Raw genomic sequence first — 25,201 nt, 5'->3', positions numbered from 1 at the left:
AAAGTGACAACAGGCAAATAAATTAGTTGTCCCTTCCACTCACCAGCAGTGTGGAACTTATAGCCTCTTTTTGCTGGTGTAGTGTCCATGGATTTAGTATTCTTCAATGGATTCCCTTTGATGGAAATGCCCATTCTCTTAAATTCATGCCAGCTTTTAGTATCTGTAAAGCCCTGTGGGAAGTACTTCAAAGTTCCACTACATGTTGAGCTGTCTGCACTACCCTTAATCCACCGAATCACAGACTGATTTAAGGGACCTTAAAGCTCATACAGTTCCAACCCCCTGCCATGGGCAGGGACCCCTTCCACTAGAGCAGCTTGCTCCAAGCCCCTGTGTCCAACCTGGCCTTGAGCACTGCCAGGGATGGGGCAGCCACAGCTTCTCTGGGCACCCCGTTCCAGTGCCTCAGCACACTGATAGGTACTAGGAAGAACTTTTTTACTAACCTAAGTCTTCCACTCCCAGTGGCTTGCAGCCCCATGTGAAGCTGGATTATCCCCTTTGCCAAGCTCATTACTTTTCACTTACCCATTTGTGTTTCACCTGTTTTTACATCTGGTATTAAAAACTCTTTCTGCAGCTCTTCACAGACAGCCCTGGTTCCCCTGGCTAATTCTGATGATCACTAGGATAATCCTTATGCCACATCTCAAAAGGCAGCTTTTCTCTTTAGATAAGTACCATCAACTTGCAAAAGTGGGATCCCTCATTGTCCACAACAAGGTCAGGAAGCCACAGGATTTTCCAGTGGCTTCAGTGTAAAAACAAGTTCTAAATGTCAAGAGGATCAGGCCTCAAAACTCCTTCAAAGATGCTGAGAAGGACAGGAATCCCTCTGAAACCAAGTCTGACACCCATTTCCTGGAGAGTTCTTATTGAACAAATATTATACTGCCATCAGGGTTGCTTTCTCTAGTACCACTTTAATGGCTACCTCACTCATGCCTCATCCTTGCAATGAGTGTTCCTAAATACAATGGAACCCACGGAGTAAGTATTCCAAGAACCAGCTCACCTTCACCCAAAGGACTACTGCTGCAACCACCTTTACCAGCTGTGTAAAGCAGCATGTCCACAGCTGCAGCCACATCAGCAGCAACACAACCTTTCATATTCAATAATCCTTTAATTATGAAATCAATCACAGGAAGAAGCATCCAGATGCCGTTTGTGACAAATACCATGTTATGCTGCTTCCTGGTACGAGTTGTGTGTGTATGTCCCTGTGGGCTGGGCCTTGCAGTTATCATCTTGCAACGTCTGCCTCTTCGTAGACCACAGCCCTGTACACCAAGTCTTGTATGTATGCCACCATAAATTCATGATACGGGCGCACAGGCCGGATGAATTTGTTCGTACATTCAGAATCCACTTCCACCAGAGCACACTCTCCTATATTAAGCCAATCTCTAAATGCCCCTGTTGTAGAAGAACTCTGTTTCTTCTGTAGATGAGACTATTTCTGGCTCAAGGTCTGCTCGCTTTATCTGCAAGGTACAGAGAAAGGGAATCAACACCATTCCTGGTAAGTATATGATAAACCCTCTATACCACATTGAACTTTGCACAGATTGAAATAGCGTTTTCAGGAGCAAGACTGGATGGGATTTGGGGTTCCAAGAGGTTTTTGGTTTGGGGCTTTTTTTTTCCTTCTAAGGAAGAAATATGCTTCATTTAAAATCAGAGGTACTCCTGAGATCTAAACAGAGCATTACTGCCATTATCTCCAGTCACTGTAGAACCATTTAGGTTGGAAAAGGCCTCAAAGATCATCAAGTATTTGGGTGATGCACCCAGGAAAACGTGTGCTGTGGGTTGGGCAATTGGGAAGTTCAAAGGGAACCAACCCCCCAAACTCAGGACATAGCTTCTGAAAAGCCCCCTCATTTCTGTTCAGTTCATCCTTGTGGTCATAGGAGATTAAGAAATCTTAAAAAAGAGATTACATTGCCAGCAAGTTCAAGCAAATAAAAGAAACCACTGGAAACTGCAAGAGCCAATCTGTGATTTTCTGAGCATATTCACACAGTGCTGGTAAGGGAGAGGAAATAAATGCAGAAACGAATCACAGGCTCCACTCCCAGTTGGCCTTTTCCAAAGGCCAAGGTTCAAGGGCTACATAGAACCCCAGACTGGTTTGTGTTGGAAGGGACCTTAAAGCTCCTCCAGTTCCAGCCCCTGCCACAGGCAGGGACACCTTCCACTAGAGCAGGTTGCTCCAAGCCCCTGTGTCCAACCTGGCCTTGAACACTGCCAGGGATGGGGCAGCCACAGCTTCTCTGGGCACCCTGTGCCAGTGCCTCAGCACCCTCACAGGGAAGAGCTTCTGCCTAAGAGCTCAGCTCAGTCTCCCCTCGGGCAGGTTCAAGCCATTCCCCTTGGCCTGTCCCTACAGGCCCTTGTCCCAAGCTCCTCTCCAGGTTTCCTGCAGCCCCTTTAGGCACTGGAGCTGCTCTAAGGTCTCCCCTTCAGGAGCCTTCTCTTCTCCAGGCTGAACCAACCCAGCCCTCTCAGCCTGTCTATTTAATGCCTGCCAGGAAAGCTGCCCTTCCCAGGGAACAATTACACTTCACAGTTCAATAAGGCAGGTGAAGAGATGTCTGTCACATGTGAGGTGGTTTACTTCTGACAAGCTCATGCTGACTTTGCATCTACATCTTCCCTTTCTCCAGCAGGACTGAAAACAGTGCTGGAAGAGCCTTGGTTTCAATCTTTAAGACAGCTCTCCTGACCTTGCTTCAAAACTGTTGTGAAAACCTGATTTACATTTACACTTTTCAATGCAGATTTGTAGCACACAATGCAATTTAGACCTAGAAAGCCTTGTAATCCTCTGCCTAGTGCATAGGCCTTCACAAGCAGCCTCTGCTGCCCCTTTTTAAATGCACAACCACATTAGCCTTATTGTTTGTTTCCTACATGGCCTCAAGACTGCTGGGTACAGTTCTGGAATGCCTGTTTAATGTAACAGTAATCCTAACTCAGTTCCTGTGACAGGACTTACCTCTCCACACTGCGGGAACATACTGAGCGAGACCGGCAGCATCCCTGTGAGCACTGATGTAATCGCAAACAGTCTCGTGACAGCCAAAGTACGTGGGGTCTTTACCTTTTTTGCTCTGCCCAAGACATTGAGAAAGTAAATATGTCAGTTTAGGCTTGAAAAGTAACCTGACAGTGAGGCAAAAAGCATTAGCTCTTATTTTAGTGGTTGAAATAGCACTGAAATGAGTAATAACCAAGGCTTAGAAATCCTATTTCCTTACTTGATGTCCTGTGCTCTTATTCCTGACTCCTGCTCTCCCCTTTGTTCTGTATTTAGCTGCAGCATTTGCCAAGTCTAGATTGTCAATACATGATGAAGAATATAAGCAGCAGGATCAAAGTGACAAAAGAAGAGCTGCATTAGCACTTTAAAGCATCTCAGTTCTGCGCCTAAGATTTTTCCTGCATTACTCTCTTTCCCCTTAGATGTAGCTCCTCTTGTTAAGTCCTACTTTGCCTTGTGCAAATATTTATTACTCCACATCTATTCAAAGTTTTATCTTACATCAGCATTTATGTCTTCTGGTAACAGGAATCCCTTAAGCTAAAGAAGGGGATAAGGAACTGATATAGGCAATACCAAATGACACGACGTTGATGATCCCTACTTGTGTTATGTACAGGATATAGATGATCCCTACCAAAAGCTCAGGGCAGGCTAAGAATTCTCTCACAAAGTATACAATGAATTCTTCTTATAATACAGGGTTTCTAAAGGTTGCAAGAGCAGGTTTTACAACATACAAATAACTGTTTCCAAGCTGGGATCCGTTTTTTGTTGTAAATTCAAGAGCCATTATTTTCTCTGCAGCACTAACAGATCTAAGCTAAGTGCTGTGACCACCCTGTACACCAGACACTGGGACCCAAATCAAGTTAGGGAAGCTAGGTGCTGGGAAACAGCCTGCCAGGAGAGCACAGGCATGTTTCCTGTGAGGGAGCAAAGAGGAAATCCTTATAGCTTTACACAGCCTCCTGCAAACCCTCACTGCGTGGATGTGGCCATAACCACTCACTTATCTACATGAACCACAGTAGCTGAACAGAAACATCCCAGACCATCACTTGCAGCAAGGCAATACTGCCAACCCAAGAGAAAGCTGGCAAGTGGTAGCAGCCAGACTGAACACCAGCAGACACCCCAACCAGGCACCCCCAGCCCTTTGGCAGCCCCTCCTACCTTTCCACAAGGTACATAATCACGGGTGGCAGGAAAAACGTTGTCCCAAACAAGACTGCTCGTGATATTGCTGTTTCTTTAACAGCCTTGAGGGAAAGAGGAGAAGAAACGATGTTGAAGCAGTCTCTGTGCAGCTTCAAATACTGCATGTCCATCTGAGCACTTCTTTGTCTAATGCGAAGTTTCAAGCAACAGGATAATGGGGAATAAGAACACTTCTTAGAGGAATTCTTTCTTACATGGAAACTAAACTCCTACAGGTGGCAAATATTTCACTTGTAACTAAGAAATACCTTAAAGGGTAAGTGAAACTACTGATGCCACATTGAGTTTTCCTACCACGATAGTAATTTTGTTGAGAGTTGTTCTTTTTTAGCTGTGCTGAACTTCTTCCAAATGGCTGTACCCTCTGGGCATCCTAACTAGTTCTCCCTCCAGCTCTCCATGAATCTTTATGCTCAAAGAGCTGCTTCCTCCCCTCTGGACAGCAGCATAGAAAAGGAGAGTCACTGACAGCATATAAAATATGACTCCTTCTTCTAGTTCCTATGCCAGACTCTACAGTGGGCACTGATGAGCAGAGCAAGGAGCAGATCCAGCAGTAAGGAGCCCAAGGCTAAAATGCATCAGCACACTGTAGATCAGGGCACTACCCTGTGGGAGGCACAGCCTTTAAATAACATCCCCACTGGAGGAGGTGCATGTGATACACACAATACAGGGCTTTTCTCTGAGGTGTCCCATCAGAAGAAGGTCCAGAAGTCTTGTCTCCTTCCAAGATGACACGGGACAGCAGCAATGCCTGTGCTAAGGTCTCTGGTGCTCAACTCTGACAATCAGTACATTGCTTAGGAGAGGCTGCTAGCCCTTGAAGACACAAGGGTTGTAGAACCTGGTTCCAGAAACCTAGCCCAAAGCCTACCCAAGGGCTCAGCACCTGACCTGGGATTCTTCATGTCAATATATCCAACTCTGTCAGCCCACATTCAGCTCTTAGCAGGAACCAAAAGGCACACCAGGAGATGCCTCCACCCTGTCACCTACCTTCTCACCAGCCTTCTGTGACACTCCTACGACCTTGCCATTTCTGTCCATCACTTCAATTCCATTGTCAAATTCTGGGCTTCTCGTCACCACCACAGTAAATGCAGTCATCAAGCCTGCAGAGTTAAGAGAGGATTTGCTTTTGAAAGATCCAGAACTACCTCAATAGCAACATTCATAAGTACATGCATTTCACACTTCCAGTTCAGCAGTTCACAGCTGAATAACCTGGTAGTTTAACAGACTGCCCCATAAAAACCTGCTTGGGATCTTAATCTTTGTTTCAGGAGCTTGAGTTAGATTTTAAGGCCCCAATCCTAAAAGGTGCTTTATCATTACAGACTCAGAGCTTTCAATCGCTGTCATCCAGTTCAAACTGTGAGCACTCTGTGGATGGATCTGTGCTGTCGATAGTTTTGTACTGGTCAGCCCAGAAGAAAAGACCCAGAAGGGAACAGACTTTACTTAAAGGCTGCATCCCTAATTTGAAAGGGAGGCTGTCAGGGGAATAATGGCTCTAATATGTTCCATTATGGACTTGTGACAGACACCTGGGCAGAGAAGTGGCAATGCTTCAGCTGGATCCGAGATGGAAACGTTCCAGTCTCCTCCAGACCGAGCTTTACAAGGTGCCTGAAAACACCCATCCCACCGTCAGTCACCAAAAACACAAACCTGGGCACTTACAAAGGTCATACCTAATGGGAGTTAGTAATCTAGCTGGTTTGCTCCTTTCTCTTTTCCAGACCTTGGTCAGCCTGGCAAACTGACTGGCAAAACAACTCCCTATGCTGTCAGCAGTTTCATAGCCAGCAGCATCTGAATAAGGAACTATGGAGTGCGCACCCAGACCTATGTTACACTCTGGTGTCACGTATGTGCCACACAACATCGTATCTATCATAGTCATGATGGTTTCAAGTGTGACGTGCAAGCCAAAGAAAAATGCATCCCTGGATACCTTTGGAGAAACAGTTGCATGTCATGCATGCACAAAGGCCAGGAGCGTGCTCTGCAGCTTTACAACTGAAAACCAGCAAGAATCAAGACGTCAGTTCCACTGATCAGTGAGCATCGACTCTCATACAGAAAGGACGGTACCCAGCAAAGGCATTCACAGAAGGAGGCTAGGAATCAGTAAGACCACACCTCTGCAAGATAACTCTACAGTGAGATGGGGTAGGAAATGGCCCTCAGACCAGCTGCACGATGCACAGTTCCTCTTTACTCACCAAACAGAGGAGCAGGTAGGACTTTTTTGATGATTAGATGTGTTAACGGACTCTTCAGCGTGTAACGATTCATGAAGACAAGAGGAAGAGTCTAATGCATGGGGAGAAAACAGGGACCCTCTATTAAAGGAAATGTGGAGCATTTCAGTGTGTGCAGCAGGTTAGGAAAATAGATCTGTGACTTAGCACGTAGTTATCATCTATAAAACTAAATGCCTTGGTTTAACATCCCAGCAAAATGCAGATGTGCTCTGAAGGTGTTTGTAATCATTCTTTTAGATAAGAATACAAAATATCATGATGAAAAAAAGCATTAAGCATTATTATACAGAAGACAGCAGCAGTGTGAATAATAAAGACAGAACACAATTACCTCTGACTAATGTTCCTTGGGCACCCATCCAGCTGCCTTGCATCCCATACCACTCTCTCCCCCAAACAGGAAACCTGGTTTACTTGTGTATTTGTTACTGATTCTCCGTGGTTTCAGCCCAATTCTATATTCCCATAATACAAGGAAGTTTCCTTTAGGAATAAATAGCCAGGACACCAGCTAGTGCTCACAGTCTCCCTTGGAAGACAAAGGGGAAGAACTCCCACATTCACCCATGGGCATAGCTGCCTCCCCAGACCTCTGTAAGGCCTGAGCACTGCTGGCCAGACTGTTTTGCCTAGTGGAAAGTGGCTGCAAGTCCCTCTAACAAAAGCAGGAATACTCATATTCTTCTGCCAGGAGGCTTATGAAAATCTCTGTTTAGTGTGGAGAGTGAGGAAATGCATTATAGGGGCAGATACACCTGCAATGAGTGTCATGACGACACCAGAGCTCATTCTGACATAGCAAACTCCAGAAACCAAATACCTATTCCAGCATAACACAGGGCTAGCTCTGTAGCCCTCAGGAAGGCTAATTTACTTGCATTCAGTGCAGTATTTTCATGCTTATGCTGTCTCTGATATATGAGCTCACTCTATCCAGTACAGATGCCTGCAGATTTCATCACTTGTTTAGGGACAGACAGATCTCTTCCACAGTACCGCATTAAAAAATCAGCTCCAACTCAGCGGGTTACTCTGTGTTTGTAAACCTTGCCTATTTCCTCTCACTACCATTTCCTAAGCTTGCAGAATGAAAAGGGCAGAAAAAGAAACATCAGAGGAAGACAAGCAAAGTATTGGCTGGCAGATGATCAGGAATATTGTTATCCTGAACAGTTCTGGGGCAAGACACCACAGTAGAGCATCAGAGCGCAATGCTGAAGGAGGATTTGGCAGTGTGATTATCTCAGTGCCTACTCCTTCTCTGGAGAGCTTATTAGGAAGGCAACCATCAAGCAGATACATACACCAATACACGCTGCATAGGAAACAGCTCCCAGGCTGAGGAAGATCTGCTTTTCTTCAATTGAGTACTCCTAAGGAGGACAGAAGAAACGTTATGTAAGTCCATTAGTAACCCCTTGTAAATCATGTTCAAAATGGTTTTGTACAACTAAGATGATAGCAGAAATAAAGATCGATACCCACTTCAGCCTTTGGGGTCCCATTTCCATTGAGGATGGTGAATCCCGTGGTGTAGAGGTGAAACAAGAACTGCAGAAACAAGAGGTTACAAGAAAAAATGAATTTGGGATTGAGATGAGCAGACATGTAAATGTAGACAGAAAGAGGCAATTACCTGATAAAAAAAGTTGTGCCTTGCTTGATGCTGAAGAGATGAAGTAATAACCTAAGAGGAAAACCCCACAAGATATGTAGGTTTGGTGAGTCTAGAAGGTTTTGATGAGCAGTAGTCAGTTAGAACATGAAGACAATGGCTATGGTTCTATCTGTAACAGATGTTACTATCTGAGGCAGTGTCAAAGGCTTCAGTCAATACCAAAACCCATTTGCCTTAACTCCAGGGTAACACACTTTCTTGCTACAGATATGAAATACTCACTTTTTCTATCCAATATAAACCACAGTGATTAAAACACTAAATGCAAGAATATTTGAGCAAGATGCTTTCTTACCTCAAATAACAAATACATTTGTACCTGCGAAGCTTAAATAGACGCAAATATAATAACTAAGGTAATAACAATGTAATTAAGGAAGTGAATAAGAAAGGGTCAGATTGTTTTGACTAGTGGGGATATAAAATACTAAATCTTAGTGACCTAGGATCAAAGATTTTAGGAGTTACTTCCCAATTCCTTCTCAAATTCAGACAGTGAATAAGAACTTCAGTTTTAATAAGCCTTTCTTGAAGCCTGACCTACCATGCTCAAAGTGTGGAGCACTCTCAAAGGACAGAGTCAATCAAGATAAGGCAAATACTGAGTAAGAGGAGGACAGGGAATGCCCAAAGCCTTGAAGAGGACAGTAATTCATTTAATATTAGTGAATGTATTACCTTTATTGTTAATACCAACACTGAATCTAACCACATCTATGAAAGAGCATTACGCTGTAAATACCAAAAAGGAGTATTTCTGTTAACACTGTTCTTAAGGAATTTAACAGCCATTGAGAGTTTCATTATACTTTCTAGCAGTGCCATGTAAACCCATGCTGTAGTCTCTGTATGGAGTGACAGTATCTGAAGGGGGCCTATAGGGATGCTGGGGAGGGACTCTTCATTAGGGACTGTAGTAACAGGACAAGGGGTAATGGGTTAAAACTTAAACAGGGGAAGTTTAGATTGGATATAAGGAGGAAATTCTTTCCTGTTAGGGTGGTGAGGCACTGGAATGGGTTGCCCAAGGAGGCTGTGAATGCTCTATCCCTGGCAGTGTTCAAGACCAGGCTGGACAGAGCCTTGGGTGACATGGTTTAGTGTGAGGTGTCCCTGCCCATGGCAGGGGGGTTGGAACTTGTTAAGGTCCTTTCCAACCTTAACTATTCTATGATTGTATGATTCTATGATTCTATACTCATAGGCCAAACCCAAACACATCTAAACAAATAAACATGCATATAATTACAACTACAACTATTCTATGATGATGTAACAAAATGGTGCAAGTTTTGAGCACTGTAATAGGAGTTTATTCCTACATCTGTAATTTCTTGACAACACCATTTCTTCCTTGAAAACACACAATTTACATAAGAAAAAAATCCATATTTTGGGTCTGAAACACAAAACACTCTGACTCCTTCCTACTGCAGTTCAGCAGGAGGTTAAACAGATCAAAACCAGGCCTTGCTCTCAACGCTGAATGAATTTCAGCTTGCATCAGAAGCAACCTTCATTCAAGAACAACCTCTTTGGATGCTGCTGAAAGAAAGTATCTAACAGGTTTGGACTTCCAATGAGATTCCTTAAGGGCTTGATTTCTAGGTTACTCAGCACTTCCCATAAAACAGATGTTTTAAAAAGCTTGTGCTGAACATACAAGAAGCCTAAAATCTATTCCCTCCCTATAAACCTTGGCTTTGGAAAAACATAAGCCATGTGGTACCAGTAGCATCGTTCATGATTACTCACCAATGGAAGAGATGCAGGCAGGAAGGCTAAAAAGAAAGAAACTTTATTTCAGTAAAAATAACTGCTGTGTGTGTCTTGAGTTGAGAATTCCCCTAACTTCCCCCTTCTAGTTTCAGCTCTAAGTAAAACACTGCCCACAAAAAACACATCAGCACCACAGATGTCAAGTCTAACCTTTGTCTCTCATTCCACATCCCAGAAATCAGAATACCTGGTCACAGCTTGTAGCCAAAAGGAGCCCTTGTGAGCTCCACTCAATGGTATAAATGAGTGTTGAACAGAAATAAACTCTCTGTTCAAGAAGAGGTAGGTGGCAACAAAAGCTGCCACAGCTATGAGTTGTTATACAAGATAATGAGTAAATAGCCTCACTGTGGTTATATCTGATTAACAACCTGTGCTGTCTTGGCCTCACCCAAGTAGACTTTGTCTGTCACCACAGCAAGTAAATTCATACAATAGTCACATCCACCAAAGGAAAACTTAGCTTATGGTAGACTGCTTTATATGGGGAGGGATTTGGGAGCTCATTACGCAGTGAGATCAGAGAATGGTCAGATTAATTCCATCTAGATGAACAGATAAACTACAGGGAAAAAATTCCTCAAGGGGATTGTAGGAATGAATAAATCTTCAACAGCTATGCCAATGCGACTAACAGAAGTAAGAGTCTACTTGCTTTTGTATATGGAGAGTACCACTGTAGTATCACAGTATCTATTCACTATGAGCTAGTCCCCTGTGATGATTAAGTCACATACACAAAGCTTCTCTTAAGGGAACTTACCTGGAGGTCTAAACAAAACAGGAATTATATCGTCTGTATCAGGATGCACACTGGACTTAAATAAGAAAAGGAATATTAGAACACTGTTGCCATATGTGAATGAGAAAGAAAAAAAACCCAATGTAAGTATTTTGTGAACTTACCAGGCTTAGCAGGAAGGCTTGTTTTGTCTAAACAATTTAAAAATGAGGTTAGTAACCAAGGTTTGGAAGAGGCTGGGTAAAATCTACTGTCTACATTTATTATATCTTCCTTTTTTTCTCCAGTAACCCACTTTAATATAGTGCTATGTATGTATACACTCCTGTAATTACTTCTGTCCCTAACAACATACTCTTCAACACACTCCTTGTTGAACATAACTTACATCCTATGTGCTGTGTGACAGCACCAAAGCACACACTATGGCAGAACAGAAAGTTAGTTTTAAACCAGAAAACAACAGTCTACATATGGCTAAAAGCCCAAACACTTATATTAAGACTTTAGCTTTTCTGGAATCACAGTTTTTATTTCTCCTTTCAGGCTTTGACACACAAGGTATAAATGCCACATGGGAAGAGCTGAGCCCACTCTGAGTCAAAAGACTCCTCCTAATGAAGCAAGGGTTCAGCACCACTTCCCAGTAACTCTGAGTAGATTTCCCACCCAAGTACTGCTACTGCTCATTTTGTGAGATGTGCAACTCAACCAACCTGCCCTCTGTATGGTGTTACAACAGCTAAGATTTAAATGAGCTTCTTAAGCTCTCTGCATATTTATCATCTACCTGTATCACCCCAAATGAGGATGGACAAGCTTAGAGCAATGATTCCTACAGGGATCTGAGAGCATCTCTTAGCTATATGATATACGACCTAGCATTCTTCAGGATGATAATACTGTGATCTGGCATTAAAGTCAGCAGTAATCCAAAGGAATTCCTGTTAGATTGATAGATTTGAAAAACATCTGCATCAGTGAGTTTTTCCTGTGCTATCACTTGTGTCAGAATCTCAGTATTCTGTCTGCTACATTTTATATTAATATCAACTACTTCAGCCATGAAGAAAAGATACCGCTGTTTCCTATCACTGCACTCCAAAATACCTGAGCATTCTGTATGGGTTCATTTAGGGTCTTCCCAGTGCTTTGTATGGATAACCTGGCTCTTCTTATTTCGTCCTGTATTTTGAGAAAAACCAAAAGAAACAGATAAAATAACCCCGATTTCAATATTCTGGAGTGCAATAGATCAGTTATAAGACATTCTAACTACGAACCTACAATGTCAAGCTAATAATGCACCTGTCCCTCATCAGAGTAGTAAAAGCAAGAACACACCTAGGCACACAGCCAACTCACGATCACAGAAACCTTTAGGTTGTTCAGACTCCTTTTGCTCCTTTCTGCATCAATACCTCAACCTGCTACACAAATGCACTGGAAATGGAAGTATATGGAATCATAGAATAGTTAGGGTTGGAAAGGACCTTAAGATCATCCAGTTCCAACGCCCCTGCCACGGGCAGGGACACCTCGCTCTAAACCATATCACCCAGGGCCTCGTCCAACCTGGCCTTGAACACTGCCAGGGATGGAGCATTCACAACCTCCCTGGGCAACCCACTCCAGTGCCTCACCACCCTAACAGGAAAGAGTTTCTTCCTTATATCCAATCTAAACTTCCCCTGTTTAAGTTTTAACCCATTACCCCTTGTCCTATCACTACAGTCCCTAATGAGGAGTCCATCCCCAGCATCCCTATAGGCCCCTTCAGATACTGGAAGGCTGCTATGAGGTCTCCACGCAGCCTTCTCTTCTCCAGGCTGAACCTCACTGAAATCAAGAGTTAATCTCGTACTCAAAGTTCCCATGTGTGCTGGCAAACATAAAGATTTGCTGCCAAAGCAACCACCCAGTATCACCACAGGCACTTAGATGGCTGCTTTAAAACTGAATTCCAAACCAGACTTTTAAAAGCGACCAGGAACAAGTCGCAACATCACAAGATGCTCCTGCATGTTCACAAACGTGTGATCAAGTTTTGGAGCATACACTCTTCCTTTAAACTGGGCTTAAGCTTTTAATTATGGAAAACAGGTACACTTAAACTGTAAACTCATGTAGGTATCCATAGTCTACATAAACTCTGCCCCTCTTGGGAGAACTGATGAGATGGTTTGACTTTTCCTCAACAGGCACATCTCTATTTGCAAGAGTGTATTTTAATTCCAGGAGGTGGGAACTAATCTGAGATCTCCAAATCCTGAATGTACTATGAAATTTTATTGTTGACATTTACATATATATATACAAATAATGTACATTTACTAAATTATGTGATTTGTACATGTAAATATATATAGAGGGGTATGCATTCATACCATATATAATTATAGAGATAGATGAATAGACAGACACAACACACTAACTCTGCAAGTGACAAGGAAATACCCCATGTACACACATTTTGACAGTATGCTACTGCTTTAATGGAGTTTTCCCTTAAATAATAATAATAAAATCCATCTACAGAAAAAGGACACGGAGCTGTTGGAACAAGTCCAGAGGAGGCCATGAGGATGATCAGGGACTGGAGCACCTCCTGTATGAAGATAGGCTGAGAAAGTTGGGGCTGTTCATCCTGGAGAAGAGAAGGCTGCGTGGAGACCTCAGAGCAGCCTTCCAGTATCTGAAGGAGGCCTATAGGGATGCTGGGGATGGACTCTTCATTAGGGACTGTAGTGACAGGACAAGGGGTAATGGGTTAAAATTGAAACAGGGGAAGTTTAGATTGGATGTAAGGAGGAAATTCTTTCCTGTTAGGGTGGTGAGGCACTCGAATGGGTTGCCCAAGGAGGCTGTGAATGCTCCATCCCTGGCAGTGTTCAAGGCCAGGTTGGACGAGGCCTTGGGTGATATGGTTTAGAGCGAGGTGTCCCTGCCCATGGCAGGGGGGTTGGAACTTGATGATCTTAAGGTCCTTTCCAACCCTAACTATTCTATCATTCTATGATTCTATACTGACCAACCAGCTAACTCTCATACAATGTGCTTTTTCCTGTCACCCCTGACAAAACTATACAGAAGCGGATGGAGAGAAACGCACATCTTCCCCAGAATTCTCTTGTCAGAACAGCTCCTGAAGTTTGGAAGCTACACGTTATGGCCAACAATGTACCACGCTGTCAATAATTAGTGTTAAAATTGCAATAATCATTCTCTGGTATAAAAAAGGCCTATTCAGGACTTGTGCTCCCTCTCAGGGAAGGATTCATTTCAGTACAGCCACGTGGAAGAGAATCAAAGATCTTCATGAGCTTCAGACTAAGCCACACCACGAGGATGGGTGTGCGGATTAGGCAGCAGAGATTTGGGGTGTCTGGGGTGCAGCTCAGCAAACCTGTCCTCTCCAAAGCTGTGACAGCTCCACATCACACTCCTCCTGCAACCGACCGTATTCAGAAAGAGCATGTCCAGCTGCTTGTTCCACAGCTCTTGTCTTTGGGGCTTTCCTGGTTCTTAATTGGCTCTTAATTCTAATTCAAGTGCTGGCACAGCAGCCTTGGTGTAAGCAGGACTGCTGAAGCGGTGGCGTCTAGAACTGCCCTTTGTTTTATTTAATTATACAGAGAAATCCACACAGCTGTAATTTTATTTATTAACATGAAGTCACTGACAGGTTTGTGTTGGAAGAGACCTTAAAGCTCCTCCAGCTCCAACCCCTGCCACGGGCAGGGACCCCTTCCACTAGAGCAGCTTGCTCCAAGCCCCTGTGTCCAACCTGGCCTTGAACACTGCCAGGGATGGGGCAGCCACAGCTTCTCTGGGCACCCTGTGCCAGCGCCTCAGCACCCTCACAGGGAAGAGCTTCTGCCTAAGAGCTCAGCTCAGTCTCCCCTCTGGCAGGTTCAAGCCATTCCCCTTGCCCTGTCCCTACAGGCCCTTGTCCCAAGCCCCTCTCCAGGTTTCCTGCAGCCCCTTTAGGCACTGGAGCTGCTCTAAGGTCTCCCCTTAAGGAGCTTTTCTCCAGGCACACGTGCAAGTACCACTAATTCAGTTTTTACTTTTGCCTTCACAAGTGGAAACCCACACGCATGTGTTTGACTTTGGCTACATGCTGACCCAGCTAAATCTACTCACGGAGTATGCAGGACCTGGTACAGACTTAGGTATCGTAAGTTAAAATACGGATTATATCTATTATATCTATATGCATTTACTATTCCTCAGAGGCCTTGCAACTACTCACGGCGGACTTGAACAGCAGCAAGGGATCCAGCACGTCCGTCCATAGCAGAAACCTCTGTAAAAAAGACTGTGGGGGACACACACGTCGCGGTCAGACCGGGGCTTGTCCCCGGGGCCTCCCGCCAGGGCCGCGCCGCCCCGGCTGCCCCAGCCGCCGACCTGCCCCTCCGCCCTCCAGAACCGCAGGTTGGCGTCCATGGAGCCGCGGCACCGGAACGGCGCTGCCGGGGAGCGGTCCGGCTGCTGCACGCTCCGCCCGGGCCCGGAGCCGCGGCGCTGCGGTTCCCACCCCCCCCCTCCTCCCCCCCGGGGGTAGACCTGGTGCCCGGGCCGCCTTCCCGCCCTGAGGCTGGGCCTGAGGTGACAGGGGGATCCCGGCTCGGGCCGTGGCTCGCAGCCGCGGGGAGGCTGTGGTTGTGAAAGGTGCGATCGGGTTTTCCCCTTCCAGCAGTGCCCCCTGCGCCAGCCGGAGGGCAGAGCCGAGGAGCGGGACTGCAGAGAAACCCCCGCCGCGTTCGCGGTGAGCAGGTAAGAGACAGGTACAGCCAGGGGCAAGTGCAGGGTAGCAGTCCTCCGGTTGTCCCTTGTTTCACAGGCGCTTACAGCTGCCCCGACACCACTAGGATGTAGTTTTGCATTAGTGAGCTGTGCAGGGGTTAACTTCATGTATTCTAGGTCCAGGAGTTCACGTTTATTGGGAGAAGGGCACAGACAGCAGTGGATTTGAACAAAACAGAACTAAAATACCAGGACTGAAAAGATTGCAAGTACTGGAACACACTGGGCACCATGTCAGGCTTTTTTATGTCCTTGAACTTACATTGCAGTGTTGGTACCTGTTACAAAGCTTAGTTTATAACACAAGCTTATGCTTCTGTTTTATCTTAAGTCCTTTCATCTGATCATAAGGGCAGATGGAAAACACAAACCCATTCAGTGTTGTGTTGATTTCATAGAATTCCAGACTGTTTGGGGTTGGAAGGGACCTTAAAGTTCACCCAGTTCCAACCCCTGCCACGCGCAGGGACCCCTTCCACTAGAGCAGCTTGCTCCAAGCCCCTGTGTCCAACCTGGCCTTGAACACTGCCAGGGATGGGGCAGCCACAGCTTCTCTGGGCACCCTGTGCCAGCGCCTCAGCACCCTCACAGGGAAGAGCTTCTGCCTCAGAGCTCAGCTCAGTCTCCCCTCGGGCAGGTTAAAGCCATTCCCCTTGGCCTGTCCCTACAGGCCCTTGTCCCAAGCCCCTCTCCAGGTTTCCTGCAGCCCCTTTAGGCACTGGAGCTGCTCTAAGGTCTCCCCTTCAGGAGCCTTCTCTTCTCCAGGCTGCCCCAGCCCAGCTCTCTCAGCCTGGCTCCAGAGCAGAGCTGCTCCAGCCCTCGCAGCATCTCCGTGGCCTCCTCTGGCCTCGCTCCAACAGCTCCATGTCCCTCTTGTGCTGTTGCCCCAGACCTGGATCAGGGCTAGAGGGGGTTAACCCCTAAAGTGCAGCAGAGGGTCAGGATCCCCTCCCTGGATTGCTGCTCATGCTCCTTTTGATGCATCCCTCCAGCAGGACACCCACTACTCTCTAAGGGCTGCTCACCAGGGTACATGCACAAAGGCAGCCGCAGTTGTTTACCACTTGCTGCAAAGTTACAGAAGATGCTTTCTAAGGCAATGTGACCTACCCAAGCTCTTCACAACACAAATGGAATCTAGGAAATAAGTGAAAGAAAAGCAAAGCAACATAGCTGCTGTTTGTCAACAGTAAGATTTATTATTATTTCTAGAGATGCACTGCTTTCAATTTCATTGCTTACAACTAACAAGACTCAAGCTAGCAATGCATTAAATTACAGGCTTGTCGTTAAGCTCCAGTAAGTACACTATTGGGGTTCAAGTTTTTACCATCTCCCACACAGAATCAAAGTTCTTCATGCTTGTTAACCCTCCTTTGTAGCTGCCCTGCATCTTCGAATACATGCAGGAGTAAAACGGCACTTATTTACATTCAAGTTATAGTGCATTTACACAGTTTTGTTACATTCATCCCTTCTCCTGCAAAACTCATTAAACACATATCACGTACCAATATTTTATTTTCTGTATTGTCCTCATTGTTTTAAATTCTTGTTACAGAAATTTACCTTTTCCCATTGGAAAGGAAAACATGGGACACTTACTGGTCCAAAACCAGGTAAAGAAAGAGGGAAAACCCAGTGGAAGACAACTGTACATTGTGTACTTGTATTCAGGACAAAGACCATGTCATAGAAACCCATGAAACTGAAGCTGCAAAAGGAAAGGGGGGAAAGCCTTAGTTTTGACCCTTCTTTTTAAAAGCAAGACAAGGGAGCCAGTAACTATTTCATCATTTAATTTCTTCTTCAACATGAGAAAATGACAACTTTGATTTTATTATTATCAATGATAATCACAGCTGCTCTCCTAATGTCTTCTGTTTATGGTAACCAAGAGTTTTGTCCCCATATTTGGGTATTTATTTATGCACTTTCTCAAAATATTCTTTGGAAGCTTCTGGGGTTGGTTTGATCTGTCAAGAAAAGAAAGTTTCATTATTACACACTACATAAGTAAGGGAATTTACCAGATTTAGCATTTTATCCAAGAAAGTCTATGCATAGTTAATAAGGAAAGATGTTATTTCCGTTTCCGCACTTGAAAGATGGAAGTCCAAATGATGTACAAGCTCCTACTTGCAAGTTTTAAGTATATAACACATTTTTCTGCCAAATATCAAACAGGGCATTAAATAAGTAAAAAGCTGAACACGACTGGTGGTAACTCCAAGTCAAATTTGGAGTTTTAAATATAATTTGTGTCTTGTAAAAGAAAAATCAGTGGCTTTGTTCACAGAAATCACACATTTTGTATCATACAAACAGACTGAACTGGTCCAACTGATAAGAGCCTCAGATTTAGACAACAGGCACAGCTTGAGTCCAGCACATCACGTTACAGTGGTTCTCAGCCCTTCAGACATGCCAAAATAAACCAGTGGCTATATTTAGAGACTTGGTATTTAGCAGACACTTACTGTAGGGGAGTCTGGAGTCCAGTTTGCCGGGCAAACCTCTCCATGTGTTTCCACAAACTGGAATGCTTTCACCAAGCGGAGAGTCTCTTCCACACTACGGCCAACGGGGAGATCGTTGATACTCAGATGCTTGACGATCCCATTTGGATCAATGATGAAAAGACCTCTGTAATTGAGCAAGGAGTTAGGGAATCTGAATCACATGCCAAGACCAAACAAGAAACCAGACTATTTCAGCAGGGTAATCATTCTTATGTGCATGTATCAGAGGTAGGAGTAGCAATATCAAGTCTGACTTAGTGTTTGTTAATGATCAAAAGGCAAGAACCAGTCAACTGGGATGGCATGGTGAGATTACATATGAGAAAGCATGCATAAAGAGTATTAAATCCAGACAGATGCATAACAGAGGTGGAACTTTTTATTCCACATATATGTCAAAGTTGATAGCTGACATCCTGACATCCTTCCCGTGTCTTTTTGGTATGAAAATCTGAAGGTACTGAGTGAAGAGCTGCTCACACATGAAGTGACTACATTAAATCCTACTGCATATAAACATTTGTAAAAACCAAAGCCTGGTCTTACCATACTAATTAGTCAACAAACAAGTATCAGAAGTTCCTCATCCAAAGAGATCAGGAACTGAAGGGCTCCAGAAGACTCCCACCCAATTTGTTGTTTCCCAGGGACCACTATTTGCTTTTAATAAGCAGGGCATAGTGGAATTAAAATAGAATTGGCATTTTCTCCTCTACATAATCACGGGATTGACTGTAGGGGCCTCTGGGACACTTGCTTGAGAACTTACACAGAAGTTAAGGCAGTTTCTTCTCCCTTCAGAAGAAACCAAGAACAAGAAGGGACAGACCTAAACTGTGAAAACATGTATTAAAATCATAAATGCTCTTCTGTGCTACTTGTGTTTTCCTCAGTGACATGGAGTTCTCCCCCTCACTCACAGCAGAGCAGCTGCTTTCCCCTGCACACATTCTGAGAGAGGCCTGGAACCATCCTCAGTTCAATGGCCATAACAGCCATGTGCCCTTTTCCTGGGGTGGGAACTTCTGCTGGAAAAGTAACATTCCCACAGTCCTTGTGATGGACTTCTTGATCCTCGTGCAGTTTCCCTGCAGGAGGAGACACTACAGCTGGTGGTGGTTGAGGGTGGGTGGAGTTATGAGCAGTCACACCTTACCTCAGTGCTATGCCAGGTGTTTCCAGCAGCACACCATAATCCCGGGAGATTTGTTTTGAGAGGTCTGACAGAACTGGAATATTCATTTTGCCCAAACCACCACTCTAGAGAACAGAAGAAGATTTCATTCGGTTGTAAAACACATCTTAGGATGTTGCTGGATTCAGTGCTCTTGAGGATATACAACAAAACCCATTTGTGACATTAGCTCCATGGAAGGAAACACAGGAGGGTGTGGGGTTGTTGCCTGGTTAGTTTTGATTTGTTTTGTTGTTTTTTAAGTAGAGAGGGATATTTGGTTTCTCTGGAACGTGAAAACTTCTTTTGCAGTGAGCACTTCTGAACTGCTCATTTCAATGGTAAAAGGCTTCCTATGTCAAGTCCAATTTCCAGAAAGATTTGCCTTGTGCCCTATGTAGGAGCTTTGAATACAAACATATCTACTGCATATTGAAGTCCCCAAAGTTAGACAAGATGAACATGGGAGCAAGAAGGGAAATCAAATCTGCACCCTATGAACAGAGAAAGCTCAAGGCTTCCAACAGCCACATTAGGATGTCAGTTCTGCTGCTCTCTATTCAGTGCACATACTATTTTTACCTGCCCCAAATCAATTTAAGTACTATTTGGAGAGTCTTGCAAGACTTCTTTCAGTTTTGCAACTGGAACTGCGGGAGAGATAAGCTCTGTATCCTTGAAACAAGCCAGGAATTTGTTTGCTTTTCTATTCCTGGCATCATCAGTGAATCACTGTGTAACTGCAGTCACTCAGACCCTGATCCTGCAAAGCCTTGTCTGCAACAGAGTTCTCATACACAGAGCTTTGCACAGAGATATCTGCTGAAGAAACCAAGGCCTTGGCTTCTCCGGGTGTCAGTTTCCTGCCTGTGCCATCACGGAATTCTTTCCACTCTTTGCAGGGTGTTTTGCATGGAGCAGTGCCTGACTGAACAGCTTTTGCATGAGACAGTGAAGTCAGCCCATGGTCACATTTTAGAGCCTTGAACAAAGCATGCAGCAGATCGAATGCTCTTGCTACCATATTAAATACAGCAAACTCTCCTCACTCCCCTGGTGTAGCAATGGCAGAGGTGTGCACCTGAAGGCAGCCCAGTCTGCAAGCAGTACTACAGACCACTGTCCACACAGGCAACACCGCAGGCACATCTGTACCTTCCTGTGACGCTCCTGATTTTCCACAGCTGACCAAATTTCTGAGATGCTCTATGTGACCAAAGCCACACACTTCTATGTAAGTCTGAAACAGGCTCCTCTCCAGTGTAAGGCCACCTCTGTCACCTTCCTTCCCCAAAGAAAGCTGAGGGCCTCACTACTACAAAAGTGGAACCACTTCAGCAAGTGAGAGTTACTAATATAAGGCTGAGAGAGCTGGGCTGGTTCAGCCTGGAGAAGACTTCTTAAGGGGAGACCTCACACCAGCTTCCAGTGCCTAAAGAGGCTACAAGAAGGAAAGGGGCTTTGGACAAGGGCCCACAGGGACAGGACAAGGGGAATGGCTTGAACCTGTCTGAGGGGAGACTGAGCTGAGCTCTTAGGCAGAAGCTCTTCCCTGTGAGGGTGCTGAGGCGCTGGCACAGGGTGCCCAGAGAAGCTGTGGCTGCCCCATCCCTGGCAGTGCTCAAGGCCAGGCTGGACACAGGGGCTTGGAGCAAGCTGCTCCAGTGGAAGGTGTCCCTGCCTGTGGCAAGGGGGTTAGAACCAGATAATCTTTAAGATCCATTCCAACCCAAACCACACTAGGATTCTATGACAAGTGCTCCAATAAACTGGTTGTTTTCCTTCCAGTCTGAAGCCACTATTGTTAGGCATTGGTTAGTAAAGACTAACAGCTCTTTTACTACATTGTACTCCATTTACTGGAGACTAACACCACAGAAAGTTCAATTCCTGCAATGGCACATACAAACCATCAGCTGGAACAAACAGCTTGTGACAGTGCCATGTATATTGAGTATTTTGTCTTCCAAGATAAACACAGAAGGATATGGTGCAACCTACAAAACTATCAAGAGAGCAAACCAAAGATACCTTCCCTCCCCAGAATATTAAGGAAAAGAGCAAGAAAACAAATGTTGAGGACAGAATTATGTCACTTAATGTAGAAGTTAACCACATATCGCTTCAAGCAGTGTACTAAAATTGGTGTTAGAATCATAGAATAGTTAGGGTTGGAAAGGACCTTAAGATCATCCAGTTCCAACCCCCCTGCCATGGGCAGGGACACCTCGCACTAAACCATATCACCCAAGGCCTCGTCCAACCTGGCCTTGAACACTGCCAGGGATGAAGCATTCACAACTTCCCTGGACAACCCATTCCAGTGCCTCATGACCCTCACAGGAAAGAGTTTCTTCCTTATATCCAATCTAAACTTCCCCTGTTGAAGTTTTAACCCATTACCCCTTGTCCTGTCACTACAGTCCCTAATGAAGAGTCCATCCCCAGCATCCTTATAGGTCCCCTTCAGATACTGGAAGGCTGCTATGAGGTCTCCACGCAGCCTTCTCTTCTCCAGGCTGAACAGCCCCAACTTTCTCAGCCTGTCTTCATACAGGAGGTGCTCCAGTCCCCTGATCATTCTCGTGGCCTCCTCTGGACTTGTTCCAACAGATCCATGTCCTTTTTATGTTGAGGACACCAGAACTGCACACAATACTCCAGGTGAGGTCTCACCAGAGCAGAATAAAGGGGCAGGATCACCTTCTTCGCCCTGCTGGTCACGCTCCTTTTGATGCAGCCCAGGATACGGTTGCTTTCTGGGCTGCGAGCGCACACTGAAGCCGGCTCATGTTCATTTTTTCATCGACCAGTACCCCCAAGTCCTTCTCTGCAGGGCTGCTCTGAATCTCTTCTCTGCCCAGCCTGTAGCTGTGTCTGGGATACTTGTGTGTTAGCACAGTATTTTACTCCACTCTTCTTCTCAGGAGGTCTTGTGAAAAGACAACAAAGCAACACAGAAAGACCCAAGCAGCTGCTCAATTCATACCTTTCGTGGCGTATTTATCCAGGCCAGATGAGAAAAATGGGAATCCACAGACACTGCCACCACTTCGCAGTTCACATCACGAAACTCCTTTGCTTTGTCGCTGAAAGCCACAATTTCTGTGGGGCAGACAAAGGTGCTGGGTGGGAAGAGAGAACAGGCTGTAATGATTCTGCAGTCTTCCGTGTTTTAGTAAAGGACTCTCGGGTCTGTTTCTAGGCACTAATGCAGCAGAGCATTTCCTTCAGCATGGTAATTTTAACTGTGTTTCCTCTTCAGGATTCATTTCAGCCTCAAAGCCACAGCCACATAGCTCCCACACCAGTTTTCAGCTCTTGGTTCTAGACAGGCTTTTTGCAGATAGAGGAACTGTTTTTACTAGACACCCTCTAGACAGAGAAGTTTAGGGAACTATAGCTGAAAGCACTGCAGGTTAAATCCTCCCCCATGTGCCCATGTACATCAGCATGCAATCCAAGTCTTGTGAACACACTTAATCCCATCTGTTTGCCTTTTGCTCTGGGGCTGTCTAGCTGCAGTTCTGCTGCTTCCACTGCTTAAAAATCACATCAGAATCCCTATTTGGTTTGTGTTGGAAGGGGCCTTAAAGCTCATTCAATCCCAGTCCCCTGCCATGGGCAGGGACACCTTCCACTAGAGCAGCTTGCTCCAAGCCCCTGTGTCCAAGCTGGCCTTGAACACTGCCAGGGATGGGGCAGCCATGTTATTATGTATTTATTATTAGGGAATAAACCATTTATTTGGTACATTTCAACAAAGGCAACCCTGGGATGCAGTGATGCCCTCACTAAGAGAAGCCACACTTGTAAGGCCGCATCTACCTTCCATAGCCGTCTTGGCAGCGGTAGGATGCTCTACACTCACCCCATCCATTGCTTTAACACACAGTGGCTGTGTGCCCCCACATCTTATCACTCACACTGTAGAAACACGCACATCTGCCCTGCAAGATGCACCCAACCACCACCAAACCAGCCACTTCAGACAGCATCGCTACGCAGCGCTTCTGATGACCTTCAGCAGGGCAACAGGCCCGTGTGGAAGGAGAGAAACCCGCACTCACAAGTCCAGCGGGTAGAAGAAGAGAACCAGGTATTTCCCTTTGAAATCATCCAGGCTCAGCTCCTTGAACTCTCCGTTAACAACCGCCGTTCCCTTGAAGAACGGGGCGTGCTGTGTAACCGCTGGAGCGAACCGAGACGAGCCTGCGGGCGACAAAACCCTGATGCGGGCCGGGAAAGGGGACCAGGGCCAAGGCCGGGCCGGGGCTCCCCCTCCGGGCACCGCCGCAAGAGCGGCCGGGCCCGCTCCCTCCACCGCGGCCCAAGGCGAGCCCTGCGGCGTCCCCGCCGCCCTCCCCGCACTTACCGAGGCTGAAGGGGCGGCGGGCGCAAGGCAGGGGCCGCGCCGTCAGCGTCCTCCCGGCGGCGGGGACCTGCGGGGGGACAGGGAGGGTCAGAGCCTGGGTGTGCTGGGGCGGCCCCGGAGGGGCGGCCGGGACTCACCGCGGTGCGCAGCAGCCTCCCCAGCGCGGCGGCCATGTTGAGCGAGGCGGCGGCGGGAGGAGCGCGGCCTGCGGGCGCGGGAAGCGGCGGGGCGGGGCGGGGCGGGGCGGGGCAGGCTGAGCCTGTCGGCGGTAGGGGCGGCGGGACCCGATCCTAGCGCCGAGTGAGGGTGAGGTGGGAGCTGCTATAGTGGGTGCTGGTACAGACCGGAACGGGGCGAGCAGCGTGGGACGGACTGTTCAAACGGAGTTGGTAAAGGGATCCCAGACTGGTTTGTGTTGGAAGCGACCTTAAAGCTCATCCTGTTCCAAACCCCTGCCACAGGCAGGGACACCTTCCACTGGAGCAGCTTGCTCCAAGCCCCTGTGTCCAACCTGGCCTTGAGCACTGCCAGGGATGGGGCAGCCACAGCTTCTCTGGGCACCCTGTGCCAGCGCCTCAGCACCCTCACAGGGAAGAGCTTCTGCCTAAGAGCTCAGCTCAGTCTCCCCTCGGGCAGGTTCAAGCCATTCCCCTTGGCCTGTCCCTACAGGCCCTTGTCCCAAGCCCCTCTCCAGGTTTCCTGCAGCCCCTTTAGGCACTGGAGCTGCTCTAAGGTCTCCCCTTCAGGAGCCTTCTCTTCTCCAGGCTGCCCCAGCCCAGCTCTCTCAGCCTGGCTCCAGAGCAGAGCTGCTCCAGCCCTCGCAGCATCTCCATGGCCTCCTCTGGCCTCGCTCCAACAGTTCCACGTCCCTCTTGTGCTGCTGCCCCAGAGCTGGATCAGGGCTGCAGGGGGTTACTCCCCACTGAGCAGCAGATTGAGAGAACCCCTTCTCTTGACCTGCTGCTCACTCTCTAGGGGTGCAGTTGGCTCTGGCTTTATTGAACTCCGAGTTTAGCTGTTTAATGGTAATTAAGCAATTGCACTGGGATAGCTGTGTGACTGCTCTGCTCCTCAGCTGTGAGCTGGTGCAAACCAAAGTCATTGCCTAATTCGCCACGCAGGTACTCACTGCTGCTAGTCAGCAGTGCTGTGCTAAGCTGAGTGCTTATCTGGCTTCCATCTGCTCTGCAGGTTTGTCCCAGGATTGCTGGCTGAGCGAACCCTCACAACTCAAGCTAAAGGAGATGCTTTAACAGAGTCAGCCGAGCAGTACAAGGTTTTCTGAAGCTGTTTCTATAGAACACCTGATGGTGGCAGCAACAGAGACCGCTAAGAAGTGCCGGCTGCCTGCCCTGTTGCAGCCACGTGCTTTGGAGCAGCACAAGCGGCATACACAATCCAGAGTACTGAGAATCACTTTCTGAACGTCCATTCTTATTTCCTTAGCTTCTTTCTGTGTGGGTTTGTTTGTTTTTTTCGTTTAACTAGTCAAATAGAGTTGAGCCCAATTTCACTTCTGAATGTGGTAATTTCTTGTGTAATATTCACGTTTATAAATGTCCACAAAGGGGAG

At 46.3% G+C, this 25,201-nt stretch overlaps 2 protein-coding genes across 2 annotated transcripts; both read right to left on the bottom strand.

The window, feature by feature from the left end:
* Window positions 1–1,109: 1,109 nt before the first annotated feature.
* Window positions 1,110–15,280, bottom strand: SFXN4 (sideroflexin 4). The gene is made up of 14 exons (XM_061364216.1): window positions 15,159–15,280; window positions 15,001–15,066; window positions 11,856–11,930; window positions 10,910–10,936; window positions 10,767–10,821; window positions 9,980–10,005; window positions 8,183–8,233; window positions 8,032–8,097; window positions 7,851–7,919; window positions 6,505–6,595; window positions 5,273–5,388; window positions 4,229–4,314; window positions 3,008–3,122; window positions 1,110–1,490 (listed from the first exon to the last, which is right to left on the bottom strand). The coding sequence occupies exons 1-14, from the start codon at window positions 15,195–15,197 to the stop codon at window positions 1,413–1,415; spliced, it is 960 nt and encodes a 319-aa protein (XP_061220200.1). The 5' UTR covers window positions 15,198–15,280; the 3' UTR covers window positions 1,110–1,412.
* A 2,059-nt stretch (window positions 15,281–17,339) lies between these two features.
* Window positions 17,340–23,862, bottom strand: PRDX3 (peroxiredoxin 3). Its single transcript, XM_061364228.1, has 7 exons — window positions 23,766–23,862; window positions 23,629–23,695; window positions 23,324–23,465; window positions 22,243–22,378; window positions 19,236–19,339; window positions 18,038–18,203; window positions 17,340–17,533 (listed from the first exon to the last, which is right to left on the bottom strand). The coding sequence occupies exons 1-7, from the start codon at window positions 23,799–23,801 to the stop codon at window positions 17,480–17,482; spliced, it is 705 nt and encodes a 234-aa protein (XP_061220212.1). The 5' UTR covers window positions 23,802–23,862; the 3' UTR covers window positions 17,340–17,479.
* Window positions 23,863–25,201: the final 1,339 nt, after the last annotated feature.

This window comes from Neopsephotus bourkii, unplaced genomic scaffold (assembly GCF_033783945.1).
Source record: "Neopsephotus bourkii isolate Nb327-2 ecotype Australia unplaced genomic scaffold, CSIRO-AGI_Nbou_v1 NB_1189, whole genome shotgun sequence".
In the NCBI taxonomy this organism is placed as follows: Eukaryota; Metazoa; Chordata; class Aves; order Psittaciformes; family Psittacidae; genus Neopsephotus; species Neopsephotus bourkii.
Note: the sequence above shows the minus strand (reverse complement) of the source record. Positions and strands in the feature narration are given on the sequence as shown.

Bases quoted from the DNA above. Each gene is read 5' to 3' on its own strand.
- SFXN4 (XM_061364216.1), bottom strand. From the start codon at position 15,197: ATGGACGCCAACCTGCGGTTCTGGAGGGCGGAGGGGCAG. The intron at 4,315-5,272 runs GTAGGTGACAGG...CTTTCCCTCAAG, and splicing joins CACAGAAGGCTGGTGAGAAG to GCTGTTAAAGAAACAGCAAT. The intron at 3,123-4,228 runs GTAGGAGGGGCT...TGTCTTGGGCAG, and splicing joins ATTATGTACCTTGTGGAAAG to AGCAAAAAAGGTAAAGACCC.
- PRDX3 (XM_061364228.1), bottom strand. From the start codon at position 23,801: ATGGCCGCCGCGCTGGGGAGGCTGCTGCGCACCGCG. The intron at 23,466-23,628 runs GTAAGTGCGGGG...TGTCGCCCGCAG, and splicing joins CCGCCGCCCCTTCAGCCTCG to GCTCGTCTCGGTTCGCTCCA. The intron at 17,534-18,037 runs GTAAGTGTCTGC...TTTTCTTGACAG, and splicing joins GGACTCCAGACTCCCCTACA to ATCAAACCAACCCCAGAAGC.